This window comes from Zonotrichia leucophrys, unplaced genomic scaffold (assembly GCF_028769735.1).
Source record: "Zonotrichia leucophrys gambelii isolate GWCS_2022_RI unplaced genomic scaffold, RI_Zleu_2.0 Scaffold_1029_17325, whole genome shotgun sequence".
Taxonomy (NCBI): domain Eukaryota; kingdom Metazoa; phylum Chordata; class Aves; order Passeriformes; family Passerellidae; genus Zonotrichia; species Zonotrichia leucophrys.
This window is the reverse complement of record NW_026993234.1, coordinates 1-16,745: the sequence shown is the minus strand read 5'-3', so window position 1 is coordinate 16,745 and position 16,745 is coordinate 1. Positions and strand designations below refer to the sequence as shown.

The 16,745-nt window shown below is 52.2% G+C and overlaps 1 protein-coding gene across 1 annotated transcript; it reads left to right on the top strand.

The window, feature by feature from the left end:
• Window positions 1–535: 535 nt before the first annotated feature.
• LOC135442081 (multifunctional procollagen lysine hydroxylase and glycosyltransferase LH3-like) lies at window positions 536–15,710 on the top strand (the record flags this gene model as incomplete). Its single annotated transcript, XM_064701629.1, has 8 exons — window positions 536–661; window positions 2,829–2,970; window positions 5,976–6,092; window positions 8,436–8,501; window positions 10,473–10,574; window positions 13,464–13,580; window positions 14,222–14,356; window positions 15,566–15,710. Coding segments are annotated over 8 exons (950 nt in total), but the record flags the coding sequence as incomplete, so codon positions are not given.
• Between the last annotated feature and the right edge of the window lie 1,035 nt (window positions 15,711–16,745).

The window sequence follows — 16,745 nt, the reverse complement described above, 5'->3', positions numbered from 1 at the left end:
CCAGATGCTCTCAGGTGACTCTCAGGTGTCCCCAGGTGTCCCTCAGGTGTCCCCAGATGCTCTCAGGTGTCCCCAGGTGTCCCCAGGTGTCCCCAGATGTCCCTCAAGTGTCCCCCACGTGTCCCCAAACCCCCCTCAGGTGTCACTCAGGTGTCCCCAAACCCCCCTCAGGTGTCCCCAGATGTCCCCAGGTGTCCCCAGGTGTCACCCAGGTGTCCCCAGGTGTCCCCAAACCCCTTAGGTGTCCCCAGTGTCCCTCAGGTGTCCCCAATCCTCTCAGGTGTCACTCAGGTGTCCCCAGGTGTCCCCCAGGTGTCCCCAAACCCCCCCAGGTGACCCCCAGGTGTCCCCAAACCCCCCCAGATGTCCCCAAACCCCCCAGGTGACCCCCAGGTGTCCCCAGACCCCCCAGGTGTCCCCAAATCCCCCCAAAATCACCCCAAACCCCCTCAGGTGTCCCCAGGTGTCCCTCAGGTGTCCCCAGACCCCCCCAGATGTCCCCAAACCCCCCCAGGTGACCCCCAGGTGTCCCCAGGCAGGTGCTGGCCCCGCTCCTGTCCCGCCCGGGCCACCTCTGGTCCAACTTCTGGGGCGCCCTGAGCCCCGAGGGCTTCTACGCCCGCGCCCCCGACTACCTGGAGATCCTGCAGGGGCACCGCAGGTGAGGCACCCACCTGGCACACACCTGGGCACACACCTGGGGGGCAAAAAAAGGGGGAAAATTGGGAGAAAATTGGGAGAAAATTGGGGAAAATTGGGAGAAAATCGGTGAAAATTTGGTGAAAATTGGGTGAAAATTGGGTGAAAATTGGGTGAAAATTGGGAGAAAATTGGGTGAAAATTGGGTGAAAATTGGGGAAAATTGGGAGAAAATGGGGAAAATTGGATGAAAATTGGGTGAAAATTGGTTGAAATTGGATGAAAATTGGTGAAAATTGGGTGAAAATTGGGTGAAAATTGGGGAAAATTGGGAGAAAATTGGGTGAAAATTGGGTGAAAATTGGGAGAAAATTGGGTGAAAATTGGGTGAAAATTGGGTGAAAATTGGGTGAAAATTGGGTGAAAATTGGGTGAAAATTGGGAGAAAATTTGGTGAAAATTGGGTGAAAATTGGGTGAAAATTGGGAAAAATTGGGGAAAATTGGGAGAAATTGGGGGAAATTTGGTGGAAATAGGGAGAAAATTGGAAAAAAATTGGGAGAAAATTGGGAGAAAATTGGGTGGAAAATTGGTGGAAATTGGGAGAAAATTCGAGAAAATTGGGAGAAATTTGGGAGAAAATTGGGGAAAATTGGGGAAAATTGGGGGTTGAGACACCTGGGCATCAGCTGGCACACCTGGGCACACCTGGGCATGGCTGGGCACGACTGGGGGGAAAAAAGGAGAAAATTGGGGAAAATTGGGGAAAATTGGGAGAAAATTGGGAGAAAATTGGGGAAAATTGGGGAAAATTTGGGGATTTAGGGACACCTGGGCACAGCTGGGCACAGCTGGGCACACCTGGCATGGCTGGGCACGACTGGGGGAAAAAAAGGGGAAATTGGGAGAAAATTGGGAAAATTGGGGAAAATTGGGGAAAATTGGAGGTTTAGGGACACCTGGGCACGGCTGGGGACACCTGGGCACCCCTGGCACACACCTGGGCACACCTGGGGGGCAAAAAAAGGGGGAAAATTGGGAGAAAATTGGGTGAAAATTGGGGAAAATTGGGGAAAATTGGAGGTTTAGGGACACCTGGGCACGGCTGGGCACACCTGGGGACATTGGGGACACACCTGGGCACACCTGGGCACACACCTGGGCACACACCTGGGCATGGCTGGGCACGACTGGGGGGAAAAAAAGGGGAAAATTGGGAGAAAATTGGGAAAAATTGGGAGAAATTGGAGAAAATTGGGGAAAATTGGGGGTTTAGGGACACCTGGGCACACCTGGGCACAGCTGGGCATGGCTGGGCACACCTGGGCACACACCTGGGCACACCTGGCACACACCTGGGCATGGCTGGGCACGGCTGGGGGAAAAAAAAGGGGAAAATTGGGGAAAATTGGGGAAAATTGGGGAAAATTGGAGGTTTAGGGACACCTGGGCACGGCTGGGCACACCTGGGGACATTGGGGACACACCTGGGCACACCTGGGCACACACCTGGGCACGACTGGGGGGAAAAAAAGGGGGAAAATTGGGAGAAAATTGGGTGAAAATTGGGAGAAAATTGGGGAAAATTGGAGGTTTAGGGACACCTGGTCACACCTGGGGCACCTGGGCACGGCTGGGGGGAAAATTGAGAGAAAATTGGTGAAAATTGGGAATTTAGGGACACCTGGGCACAGCTGGCACAGGTGAGACACACCGGGCACACACCTGGGCACACCTGGGCACGGCTGGGGGGAAAAAAGGGGAAAATTGGTGAAAATTGGGGGCTTAGGGACACTGGCATGACTGGCACACCTGGGCACACCTGGGCACACCTGGGCACACCTGGGCACACCTGGGCACGGCTGGGCACAGAGCTACTTGGGTTGAGTGGGCGGGGCTTTGGTGGGCGTGTCCATGGGGGTGGGTGGGCAGGGCTTGTGGGCGTGTCCTCAACCTCACGTGCCTGTGGGCGTGGCCGGGGTGGGCGTGGCTTTATTGTGGGCGTCACCTATGGGTGTGGTTTGTGTGGGCGTGGCCTGAGATGGGCGTGGCTTGTGAGCGGGTCCCAACCTCACCTGTCTGTGGGTGTGGCCTGTGTGGGCGGGGCTTGCTGTGGGTGTGGCCTGGGGGGGGTTGGGGTTCATGGTGGGCGTGTCCCGTGTGACGTCACGTTTTGTGGGCGTGGCCAGGGGCGTGTGGAACGTGCCCTACGTCAGCCGCGCCTACCTGGTGGGCGGGGCCGCGCTGCGGGGGCCGCTGGGGGAGGGGCCTGTGTTCGACCACGCCCACCTGGACCCCGACATGGCGTTCTGCGCCCGCGCCCGCGAGAAGGTGAGAGCCCCAAAATCACCCCAAAATCACCTCAAAATCACCCAAAATTCACCCCAAAATTCACCCCAAAATCACCCCAAAATCACCTCAAATCACCCCAAAATCACCCCAAAATCACCCCAAAATCACCTCAAAATCACCCAAAATTCACCCCAAAATTCACCCCAAAATCACCTCAAAATCACCCCAAAAATCACCCAAAAATCACCTCAAATTGCCCCAAAATCACCCCAAAATTCACCCCAAATTCACCCAAAATTCACCCCAAAATCACACCAAAATCACCCCAAATCACCCCAAAATTCACCCAAAAATCACCCAAAATTCACCCCAAAATTCACCCCAAAATTCACCCCAAAATCACCCCAAAATCACCTCAAAATCACCTCAAAATCACCCAAAAATCACCCCAAAATCACCCCAAAATCACCTCAAAATTGCCACAAAATCACCCCATAATCACCCCAAAATCACCTCAAAAATCACCTCAAAATCGCCCCAAAATCACCCCAAAATCACCTCAAAAATCACCCAAAATCACCCCAAAAATCACCCCAAAATCACCCCAAAATCACCTCAAAATTGCCACAAAATCACCCAAAAAATCACCCCAAAATTCACCCCAAAATTCACCCCAAAATCACCCCAAAATCACCTCAAAATCACCTCAAAATTCACCCCAAAAATCACCCCAAAATCACCCAAAAACACCTCAAAATCACCCCAAAATCCACCCCAAAATTCACCCCAAAATCACCCCAAAATCACCTCAAAAATCACCCAAAATTCACCCCAAAATCACCCAAAATTCACCCCAAAATTCACCCCAAAATCACCCCAAAATCACCCCAAAATCTCCCCAAAATCACCCAAAAATCACCCCAAAATCACCCCAAAATCAGCCCAAAATCACCCCAAAATCACCCCAAAATCACCCCAAAATCGCCCAAAAATCACCCAAAAATCACCCAAAAATCACCCCAAAATCACCCAAAAATCACCCCAAAATCACCTCAAAATCACCCAAAAATCATACCAAAATCACCTCAAAATCACCCAAAAATCTCAAATTTTAGGGTGAATTTTGGGTGGATTTAGGGGGATTTTAGGGTGGAATTTTGGGCGATTTTGAGGTGAATTTTGCATTAATTTTGGGGCAATTTTAGGGCGATTTTAGGGTGAATTTTGAGGGGATTTTGGGGGATTTTAGAGTGAATTTGGGGCGATTTTTGGGTGGAATTTTGGGGCGATTTTAGGGTGGAATTTTGGGGGAAGTTTGGGGGATTTTGGGGTAAATTTTGGGTGGATTTGGAGCAATTTTTGGGTGAATTTTGAGGGATTTTAGGGTGAATTTTGGGGTGATTTCAGTGTGAATTTTGGGTGTATTTTGGGGTGATTTTAGGGGGAACTTTGGGTGGATTTGGGGCGATTTTAAGTTGGAATTTTGGGGGATTTTAGGGCGAATTTTTGGTGGATTTGGGGTCATTTTAGGGTGAATTTTGGGGGATTTTTGGGTGGAATTTTGGGGTGATTTTAGGGTGAATTTTGGGTGGATTTGGGGCGATTTTAGGGTGAATTTTGGGTGGATTTGGGGCGATTTTGGGGCATTTTAGGGTGAATTTTGGGGGATTTTAGGGCGAATTTTGGGTGGATTTGGGGTGATTTTTGGGTGGATTTTGGGTGTATTTTGGGGTGATTTCAGGGTGAATTTTGGGGGATTTGGGGCGATTTTAGGGTGAATTTTGGGTGATTTTAGGGTGAATTTTGGGTGGATTTGGGGTGATTTTAGGGTGGATTTTGGGTGGATTTTGGGGGGATTTTTGGGTGGATTTTGGGTGGATTTTGGTCAATTTTTGGGTGAATTTTGGGTGTGTTTTGGGGTGATTTTTGGGTGGAATTTTGGGGTGATTTTAGGGTGAATTTTGGGTGGATTTGGGGTGATTTTAGGGTGAATTTTGGGTGTATTTTGGGGTGATTTTAGGGTGGAATTTTGGGGTGATTTTAGGGTGAATTTTGGGTGGATTTGGGGCGATTTTGGGGCATTTTAGGGTGAATTTTGGGGGATTTTAGGGCGAATTTTGGGGTGATTTTAGGGTGAATTTTGGGGGGATTTTGGGTGTATTTTGGGGTGATTTCAGGGTGAATTTGGAGGATTTTAGGGTGAATTTTGGTGGATTTGGGGTGATTTTAGGGTGAATTTTGGGTGGATTTTGGGTGATTTTAGGGTGAATTTTGGGTGGATTTTGGGTGTATTTTGGGGTGATTTCAGGGTGAATTTTGGGGGATTTTAGGGCGAATTTTGGGGCGATTTTAGGGTGAATTTTGGGTGGATTTTGGGGTGATTTCAGGGTGAATTTTGGGGGATTTTAGGGCGAATTTTGGGGCGATTTTAGGGTGAATTTTGGGTGGATTTTGGGGTGATTTCAGGGTGAATTTTGGGTGGATTTGGGGCGATTTTGGGGCGATTTTAGGGTGAATTTTGGGTGGATTTGGGGTGATTTTAGGGTGGATTTGGGGTGATTTTAGGGTGAATTTAGGGTGAATTTTGGGCCATTTTAGGGTGAATTTTGGGTGAATTTGGGGCGATTTTGGGGCATTTTAGGGTGAATTTTGGGGGATTTTAGGGCGAATTTGGGGTGGATTTGGGGCGATTTTAGGGTGAATTTTGGGTGGATTTTGGGAGTATTTTGGGGTGATTTCAGGGTGAATTTTGGGTGATTTTAGGGTGAATTTTGGGGCGATTTTAGGGTGAATTTTGGGTGGATTTTGGGGTGATTTTAGGGTGAATTTTGGGGGATTTTAGGGCGAATTTTGGGGCGATTTTAGGGCGAATTTTGGGGCGATTTTAGGGTGAATTTTGGGTGGATCTGGGGCGATTTTAGGGTGGAATTTTGGGGGATTTTCGGGTGAATTCTGGGGCGATTTTAGGGTGAATTTTGGGTGAGTTTAGGGTGAATTTCGGGTGGATTTTGAGGTGATTTTGGGGGTTTTTGGGGTGTCCCCAGGGGCTGTTCCTGCACGTCACCAACCGGCGCCACTTCGGGCACCTCCTGGTGACCAACGGCTACAACGGCACCGGGCGGAGGCACCCCGAGCTCTGGGAGAGGCCCCGGAACCCCTGGGTGGGTACAGAACCAGTATGGACCAGTATAAACCAGTATGGACCAGTATAGACTGATATAGACCAGTATAGAGCAGTACTGACCAGTATAGACCAGTATAAACCAGTACAGGGCAGTGACCCCAGTGAGCACCCCGAGCTCTGGGAGAGGCCCCGGAACCCCTGGGTGGGTACAGAACCAGTATGGACCAGTATAAACCAGTATGGACCAGTACAGACTGATATAGACCAGTATAGAGCAGTACTGACCAGTATAAACCAGTATAAACCAGTACAGGGCACTGAGCCCAGTGAGTGCCCTGAGCTCTGGGAGAGGCCCCGGAACCCCTGGGTGGGTACAGAACCAGTATGGACCAGTATAAACCAGTATGGACCAGTACAGACTGTTATAGACCAGTATAAACCAGTATAGAGCAGTATGGACCAGTATAAACCAGTATAAACCAGTATAGATTGGTATAAACCAGTACAGAGCAGGGACCAGTAACCCGTCCCAGTGCTCCATCCCAGTTTGCCAGTCCTCCAGTTCTGTCCCAGTTGTCCATTGTCCATCTGTCCAGCTGTCCCAGTTTGTCCCAGCCGTCCCAGTCCTCCCATCATCCAGTCCGTCCCATCCCAGTTTGTCCCAGCCATCCAAGTTTGTCCCAGTCCATCCCAGTCCTCCCAGTCCGTCCCAGTTCTGTCCCAGTCCTCCCAGTCCGTCCCAGTCTGTCCCAGTCTGTCCCAGTCTGTCCCGGTTTGTCCCCGTCCTCCCGCCTCCCAGTCCATCCGTCCTCCAGTCCTGTCCCAGTTTGTCCCAGTCCCATCCAAGTTTGTCCCCAGTTCATCTCCCAGTCCGTCCCAGTCTTGTCCCAGTCGTCTCCGTCCCAGTTTGTCCCAGTTTGTCCCAGTTTGTCCCAGTCCCTCCCAGTCTGTCCCAGTCTGTCCCAGTTTGTCCCAGTCCCTCCCAGTCTGTCCCAGTTTGTCCCAGTCTGTCCCAGTTTGTCCCAGTAACCTCTCCCAGTTTATCCCAGTTCATCCAGTGTCCCAGTTTGTCCAGTCCTCCCAGCCTGTCCCAGTCGTCCATCTCCCAGTCCCTCCCAGTCTGTCCTTTGTCCCAGTTTGTCCCAGTCCATCCCAGTCTGTCCCAGTCCCCGTCCCTCCCAGTCTGTCCCAGTCTGTCCCAGTCTGTCCAGTCCCTCCCAGTCCTCATTTGTCCCAGTCTGTCCCAGTCTGTCCCAGTCCTCCAGTCCTCCATCTGTCCCAGTCTGTCCCAGTTTGTCCAGTCCTCCCAGTTGTCCCAGTCCCTCCCGTCCCCCAGTCCGTCCCATTTGTCCATCTGTCAGTCCGTCCCAGACCTCCATTTGTCCCAGTTTGTCCAGTCCCCAGTCCGTCGTCCCATGTCTGTCCACTGTCCCATCCGTCCCTTGTCCCAGTCTGTCCCAGTCCGTCCCAGTTTGTCCCAGTCCCTCCCAGTCCCTCCCAGTCCGTCCCAGTTTGTCCCAGTCTGTCCCAGTCCGTCCCAGTCTGTCCAGTCGTCCAGTCCTGTCCCAGTTTGTCCAGTCCCCCAGTCCGTCCCAGTCGTCCCAGTTGTCCCATCCAGTCTGTCCCAGTCTTGTCCCAGTCTGTCCCAGTCCCCCATCCTCCCAGTCCGTCCCAGTTGTCCATTTTCCCAGTTTGTCCCAGTCTGTCCCAGTCCGTCCCAGTCTGTCCCAGTTTATCCCAGTCCGTCCCAGTTTGTCCCAGTTTGTCCCAGTCCCTCCCAGTTTGTCCCAGTCCGTCCCAGTCCCTCCCAGTCTGTCCCAGTCTGTCCCAGTCGTCCCGTTGTCCAGTCGTCCAGTTGTCCCAGTCCCTCCCAGTCCTCCCATCCCTCCCAGTCCGTCCCAGTTTGGTCCCATCCGTCCGTCCTCCCAGTCGTCCCAGTCCGTCCCAGTCCGTCCCAGTTTGTCCCAGTCCCGTCCCAGTCTGTCCCAGTCCCTCCCAGTCCTCCAGTCCCCATCTGTCCCAGTTTGTCCCAGTGTCCCTGTCCCAGTCTTCCATCTGTCCCAGTTGCTCCCAGTCCCTCCAGTCCGTCCCAGTCGTCCGTCCCTCCCAGTCTGTCCCAGTCCGTCCCAGTTTGTCCCATCTGTCCCAGTCCCTCCCAGTCCGTCCCAGACCTTCCCAGTTTGTCCCAGTCCTGTCCCAGTTCCGTCCCAGTCTGTCCCAGTCTGTCCCAGTCCCTCCCAGTCTGTCCCAGTTTGTCCCAGTCCCTCCCAGTTTGTCCCAGTCTGTCCCAGTTTGTCCCAGTTTGTCCCAGTTTGTCCCAGTCTGTCCCAGTCTGTCCCAGTCTGTCCCAGTTTGTCCCAGTAACCGCCCTTTCCCGCAGGACTGGGATCAGCTGTACCTGCACCCCAACTACAGCCGGGTCCTGCGGGAGAATCTGTTCCAGGAGGTACCGAAATCACCCCAAAAATATCCCAAAATCACCCCAAAATCACCCCAAAAAAATCCCAAAATCACCCCAAAAATATCCCAAAAATCATCCCAAAATCACCCCAAAAATCATCCCAAAAATCTCCCCAAAATCCCAAAAAATCCCTAAAATATCCCAAAATATCCCAAAATCACCCCAAAAATAACCCCAAAAATACCCCATAAATCACCCCAAAGTGTCCCCATAAATCACCCCAAAATCACCCCAAAAAATCCCTAAAATCATCCCAAAATATCCCCAAAATATCTCAAAAATCACCCCAAAATCATCCCAAAATATCCCAAAAATATCCCTAAAATCATCCCAAAATATCTCCAAAATACACCAAAAATCACCCCAAAAAATCCCAAAAATCCCCAAAAATCACCCCAAAAATATCCCCAAAATGCCCCAAATTTACCCCCAAATGACCCCAAAAATATACCCCAAAAATATCCCTAAAATCACCCCAAAATCACCCCCGAAATACCCAAAAATCACCCAAAAATCATCCCAAAAATATCCCAAAAATCACCCCAAAACCACCCTGACCTTTGGGATTTTGGGATTTTTTTGGGGGGATTTTTAAAGGATTTTTTGGGGGATTTTTTTGGATTTTGGGGGAATTTTTTGGGAATTTTTTGGGGTTTTTTGGGGGATTTTTGGGGGGATTTTGGGAATTTTTTGGGGATTTTGGGGGGTTTTTTGGGGATTTTTTTGGGATTTTTTGGGGGATTTTTTGGGGGTTTTTTTTGGGATTTTGGGTAATTTTTGGGTGATTTTTTGGGTTTTTTTGGGGTTTTTTGGGATTTTTTAGGGGAATTTTTTGGGATTTTTTGGGATTTTTTGGGATTTTGGGGGGATTTTTTGGATTTTGGGATTTTGGTTTTTTGGTGTTTTGGGGGTTTTGGGTGATTTTTGGGTGAATTTCCGTTTTCCCTTGCCCTGACGTGTTCAGTCCTCCCTTCATTTTTGGGGATTTTTGGGATTTTTTGGGATTTTTTGGGTTTTTTGGGATTTTGGGGAATTTTTGGGAGATTTTTTTGGGTTTTTTTGGATTTTTGGGGGATTTTTTGGGATTTTTTGGGGGGAATTTTTTGGGGATTTTTTGGGGAATTTTTTGGGATTTTTTGGGGATTTTTTTGGGATTTTTGGGATTTTGGTTTTTTGGTGTTTTTGGGGTTCTCTGGGTGATTTTTGGGGTGAATTTCCCGTTTTCCAGCCCTGCCCTGACGTGTTCCAGTTCCCTCCGTTCCCATTTTTTGGGAGATTTTTTGGGGATTTTTTTGGGAATTTTTTGGGGTTTTTTGGGGATTTTGGGGAATTTTTGAGCGATTTTTTTGGGTTTTTTTGGGTTTTTGGGGGATTTTTTGGGGGGATTTTTTGGGATTTTTTTGGATTTTTTGGGGATTTTTTGGGGGATTTTTTTGGGATTTTGGGGAATTTTTGGGTGATTTTTTTGGGTTTTTTTGGATTTTTGGGGGGATTTTTTGGGGATTTTTTGGGGGATTTTTTGGGGATTTTTTTGGGATTTTTTAGGGGATTTTTGGGATTTTTTTGGGATTTTTTGGGAATTTTGGGGGATTTTTTGGGAATTTTGGGATTTTGTTGTTTTTTGGTGTTTTTGGGGTTCTTCTTGGGTGATTTTTGGGGTGGAATTTTCGTTTTCGCCTGCATGGGTTTTGCGGATTTTCGTTCATTTTTTGAGAGATTTTTTGGGATTTTTTGGGGGATTTTTTGTTTTTGGGATTTTTTGGGTTTTGGGGTTTTTGGGTGATTTATTTGTTTTGTTTTGATTTTTGTTTTTGGGATTTTTGGGGGGGATTTTTGGGATTTTTTGGGGATTTTTTGGGATTTTTTTGGGATTTTTTGGGGATTTTCGGGATTTTGGTTTTTTGGTGTTTTTGGGGTTCTCTGGGTGATTTTTGGGGTGAATTTCCCGTTTTCCAGCCCTGCCCTGACGTGTTCCAGTTCCCGCTCTTCTCGGCGCAGTTCGGGCGGGAGCTGCGGGAGGAGGCGGAGCTTCGAGGGGGGTGGGCGGAGCATCACGAGGTGGGCGGGGCTTCGAGGGGTGGGCGGGGCTTCGAGGGGGTCGGCAGGGTTTTTTAGAGGGGGTGGGCGGAGCATCACATGGTGGGTGGGGCATCACAAAATGGGCGGGACTTCCAACTGAGGGGGCGGGGCTTCCCAATGTGGGAGGGGCTGCAAAGGGGGTGGACCCCTAAAAATGGGGGTGGGACCGAAAAATTTAGACGGGCTCCATTTAAAAGGGGCGTGGCCTCAAAAATGTGGGCGGGGTTTCAAGATGGGATTTGGAACCCCAAAAGTTTGGGGGGGGGGGGGGGCGCGGTAAAAATGGGGGTGGGGCCTCAAAAAATGGGGGCGGAGCAAAAAATTGGAGGGCGGGGCTTCAAAAAGGGGGCGGGGCTTCCAATGGGGTAAAGCCCTTGAAATGGGGGGGGGGAGGTCACAGAAAAGGGGCGGGGCTTCGCCATGGGGGTGGGGCTTAAAATGGGGGTGAGGCCTCACATGTGGAGCTTTTGTTTGTCCTGGTGGGCGGGGCCAGTGCCAGGTGTATCCCAGGTGTATCCCAGGTGTAACCTGGGTGTATTTACCTGTCCCAGGTGTATCCCAGGTGTAACCCAGGTGTATTTACCTGTCCCAGGTGTAATCCAGGTGTAACCCAGGTGTATCCCAGGTGTATCCCAGGTGTATTTACCTGTCCCAGGTGTATCCCAGGTGTAACCCAGGTGTATCCCCGATGTATTTACCTGTCCCAGGTGTATCCCAGGTGTATCCCAGGTGTATTTACCTGTCCCAGGTGTAACCCGGGTGTACCCCAGGTGTATTTACCTGTCCCAGGTGTATCCCAGGTGTATCCCAGGTGTATTTACCTGTCCCAGGTGTAACCCAGGTGTATCCCAGGTGTACCCCAGGTGTATCAGGGTCACTCCCAGGTGTATTTACCTGTCCCAGGTGTATCCCAGGTGTATCCCAGGTGTATCCCAGGTGTATTTACCTGTCCCAGGTGTAACCCGGGTGTACCCCAGGTGTATTTACCTGTCCCAGGTGTATCCCAGGTGTAACCCAGGTGTATCCCAGGTGTATTTACCTGTCCCAGGTGTAACCTGGGTGTACCCCAGGTGTATTTACCTGTCCCAGGTGTAACCCAGGTGTAACCCAGGTGTATCCCAGGTGTAACCTGGGTGTATTTACCTGTCCCAGGTGTAACCCGGGTGTACCCCAGGTGTATTTACCTGTCCCAGGTGTATCCCAGGTGTATCCCAGGTGTAACCTGGGTGTATTTACCTGTCCCAGGTGTAACCCAGGTGTAACCCAGGTGTATCCCAGGTGTATTTACCTGTCCCAGGTGTAACCCAGGTGTAACCCAGGTGTATCCCAGGTGTATTTACCTGTCCCAGGTGTATCCCAGGTGTACCCCAGGTGTATTTACCTGTCCCAGGTGTATCCCAGGTGTACCCCAGGTGTATCAGGGTCACTCCCAGGTGTATTTACCTGTCCCATGTGTATCCCAGGTGTAACCCAGGTGTATCCCAGGTGTATTTACCTGTCCCAGGTGTATCCCAGGTGTATCCCAGGTGTATCCCAGGTGTATCCCAGGTGTAACCCAGGTGTAACCCGGGTGTATCCCAGGTGTATTTACCTGTCCCAGGTGTAATCCAGGTGTAACCCGGGTGTACCCCAGGTGTATTTACTTGTCCCAGGTGTATCCCAGGTGTATTTGCCTGTCCCAGGTGTATCCCAGGTGTATCCCAGGTGTAACCCAGGTGTATTTACCTGTCCCAGGTGTATCCCAGGTGTAACCCAGGTGTATCCCAGGTGTATTTACCTGTCCCAGGTGTATCCCAGGTGTAACCCAGGTGTAACCCAGGTGTATTTACCTGTCCCAGGTGTAATCCAGGTGTAACCCGGGTGTACCCCAGGTGTATTTACCTGTCCCAGGTGTATCCCAGGTGTATCCCAGGTGTATCCCAGGTGTATTTACCTCTCCCAGGTGTATCCCAGGTGTAACCCAGGTGTATCCCAGGTGTATTGACCTGTCCCTGGTGTATCCCAGGTGTAACCCAGGTGTATCCCAGGTGTATCCCAGGTGTATTTACCTGTCCCAGGTGTAACCCAGGTGTATCCCAGGTGTATTTACCTGTCCCAGGTGTATCCCAGGTGTAACCCGGGTGTATCCCAGGTGTATTGACCTGTCCCAGGTGTATCCCAGGTGTATCCCAGGTGTATCCCAGGTGTATTTACCTGTCCCAGGTGTATCCCAGGTGTAACCCAGGTGTAACCCAGGTGTATTTACCTGTCCCAGGTGTATCCCAGGTGTATCCCAGGTGTATCCCAGATGTATCCCAGGTGTAACCTGGGTGTATTTACCTGTCCCAGGTGTATCCCAGGTGTATCCCAGGTGTATTTACTTGTCCCAGGTGTATCCCAGGTGTAACCCAGGTGTATCCCCGGTGTAACCCATGAGTATCTCACCTGTCCAGGTGTAACCCAGGTGTACCCCAGGTGTATTTACCTGTCCCAGGTGTATCCCCGGTGTATCCCCGGTGTAACCCATGAGTATCTCACCTGTCCAGGTGTAACCCAGGTGTACCCCAGGTGTATTTACCTGTCCCAGGTGTATCCCCGGTGTATCCCCGGTGTAACCCATGAGTATCTCACCTGTCCCAGGTGTATCCCAGGTGTAACCCAGGTGTATTTACCTGTCCCAGGTGTATCCCAGGTGTAACCCAGGTGTATCCCAGGTGTACCCCAGGTGTATTTACCTGTCCCAGGGGTATCCCCGGTGTATCCCCGGTGTAACCCATGAGTATCTCACCTGTCTAGGTGTATCCCAGGTGTACCCCAGGTGTATTTACCTGTCCCAGGTGTATCCCCGGTGTATCCCCGGTGTAACCCATGAGTATCTCACCTGTCCAGGTGCTCTCGTGGGCGGTTCCCCTCTCCTCGCTGCACCTGGACCTGGTCCTGCAGGGGGCGCTGCGGGAGCTCCTCCCCCCCATCGCCCGCCGCCTCTTCCCGGGATACGCCCCCAAGGTGGGCGGGGCCTGCGAGAAAGGGGTGGGGCCTCCAGAGAAAGGGAGGGGCTTGGGGGAAGAGGGTGGGGCCTGGGAGAAAGGGGCGGGGCTTTCGGAGAAAGGGAGGGGCTTGGGGGAAAAGGGTGGGGCTTATGAGGGAGGGCGGGGCTTAAAGGGAAAAGGGGCAGTGCAAGGGAAATGGGCGTGGCCAAAGAGGGACAGGGCTGGGGTAGGGAAAGGGGCGGGGACTCAGAATGAGGTGTGGCTTAGGGAGAGGGAGGGGCTTGGAGGAAAGGGGTGGAGCCTTGGGGAAATGGGTGTGACCTCAGATGGGTAGGGCTGGGGTAGGGAAAGGGGTGGGGCTTCAGAAAGGGGAGGGGCTTAAGGAGTGGGCGGGGCTTGGTGGGAAAGGGTGGGGCTAAAAGAAATGGGCGTGGCCTTGTGATAGGGAGTGGTTTGGAGAGAAGGGCGTGGCTAAATGGGCATGGGGTTTGTGGGCGTGGCTTGGGAGGGAATACGCAGAATGGGGCGGGGCCTTTAAAGGCAGCACTAACGTGGGCGTGGCCTAAGTGAGCGTGATCAAGTAATTGATATTTGGGAGTGGACAATGTGGGCGTGGTCCCAATGGGCCACGCCCACTCTCTCCCCTCCCACCCCCAGGGCCGCACGGTGCTGAGCTCCGTGGTCCGCTATGACCCCGCCCCTTCCGGCCACGCCCCCTCTGGCCCCGCCCCTTCGGCCCCGGCCCGGCCCTCGGCCACGATCAGCCTGAGCATCAGCCTGAGCCCCGCCCACGTACGGACTGGGATAAACTGGGATAAACTGGGATAAACTGGGAGGGACTGGGATAAACTGGGAGGGACTGGGAGGGACTGGGGGTTACTGGTTTATACTGGGAGGGACTGGGAGGGGATTGGGGGTTACTGGGAGGGACTGGGATAAACTGGGAGGGACTGGGATGGACTGGGCGTTACTGGTTTATACTGGGAGTGAACTGGGAGGGACTGGGGGTTACTGGTTTATACTGGGAGGGACTGGGAGGGGATTGGGGGTTACTGGTTTATACTGGGAGGGACTGGGAGGGGATTGGGGGTTACTGGGAGGGACTGGGATAAACTGGGAGGGACTGGGATGGACTGGGGGTTACTGGTTTATACTGGGAGTGAACTGGGAGGGACTGGGGGTTACTGGTTTATACTGGGAGGGACTGGGAGGGGATTGGGGGTTACTGGGAGGGACTGGGATAAACTGGGAGGGACTGGGATGGACTGGGGGTTACTGGTTTATACTGGGAGGGGGCTGGGAGGGACTGGGATGAGTCGCCCGTGGTTACTGGTTTGAACTGGGGGTTACTGGGATCAACTGGGGGTCACTGGGGTGGGTTAGTGGTCTATACTGGCCTATGCTGGTTTATACTGGTTTATATGGATACATACTGGTCTATACTGGTGTATACTGGTCCATACTGGTTTATACTCGCCCATACTGGTCCATATTAGCTTATACTGGTTTGAACTGGTTTATGCTGGTTTATACTGTTCCCCCGTTACGGCTGCACTGGGGGTTACTGGGATGAACTGGGGGTTACTGGGATGGCTCAGTGGGATGGGTTATTGATGGTTACTGGTTTGTACTGGTTTATACTGGTCCATACTGGTTTATACTGGTTTGTACTGGTTTATACTGGTTTATACCGGTCCATACTGGTTTATACTGGTTTATACTGGTTTATACTGGTTTCCAGGGTGGGGGGTGGCTGTTCCCCCGTTACGGCTGCACTGGGGGTTACTGGGATGAACTGGGGGTTACTGGGATAACTCAATGGGATGGGTTATTGATGGTTACTGGTTTATACTGGTCTGTACTGGTTTATACTGGTCCATACTGGTTTATACTGGTCCATACTGGTTTATACTGGTTTATACTGGTTTATACTGGTTTATACTGGTCCATACTGGTCCATACTGGTTTATACTGGTCCGTACTGGTTTGTACTGGTTTCAGGGCGGGGGGTGGCTGTTCCCCCGTTACGGCTGCGTCGCCCCCGCGCCCCCCCCGGGCTGGGCCCTGCTGCACCCCGGGCGCCTGACACACCTGGGGCAAGGTGTGCCCCCGACGGGGAGCGCCAGGTACGGGGACACTGGGGACAGTGGGGGGGACACTGGGGGGATTGGGGACATTGGGGACAGTGGGGGGACATTGGGGGCATTGGGGACAGTGGGGACATTGGGGACATTGGGGGCATTGGGGAGAGTGGGGCCATTGGGGACACTGGGAACACTGGGGACAGTGGGGACAGTGGGGACATTGGGGACATTGGGGGGACATTGGGGGCATTGGGGACATTGGGGACATTGAGGGCATTGGGGACATTGAGGACAGTGGGGACATTGAAGACATTGGGGACATTGGGGGGACATTGGGGACAGTGGGGACATTGGGGACATTGAGGGCATTGGGGACATTGGGGACATTGGGGACAATGAGGACATTGGGGACATTGGGGGGACACTGGGGACAGTGGGGACACTGAGGACATTGGGGACAATGGGGGGACATGGGGACACTTGGGGACATTGGGGACACTGGGGGGATTGGGGTGATTGGGGCCATTGGGAGACAGTGGGGGACAGTGGGGGGACATTGGGGGGATTGGGGACATTGAGGGACATTGGGGGGACATTGGGGGGATTGGGGACAGTGGGGACATTGGGGACACTGGGGACGTTGGGGTGATTGGGGCCATTGGGGACATTGAGGCCATTGGGGACATTGGGGGGACATTGAGGACATTGGGGACATTGGGGACATTGGGGGGACATGGGGACACCTTGGGGACATTGGGGACACTGGGGACGGTGGGGTGATTGGGGACATTGGGGGACATTGGGGACAGTGGGGACATTGGGGGGATTGGGGTGATTGGGGACAGTGGGGGGACATTGGGGACAGTGGGGGGACATTGGGGGGATTTGGGACGTTGGGGACATTGGGGGGACATTGGGGACAGTGGGGGGACGCTGGGGCACAATGAGGGATTGGGGACATTGAGCGAAAATGGGGAAAAATGGGGAAGAAATTGGGAAAATGGACTGGGGACAGTGGGGACATCAATGGGGGGGACATTGGGGATATTGAGGAAAAATGGGGGGGAAATGGGAAAAAATAGGGAAAAAATTGGGAA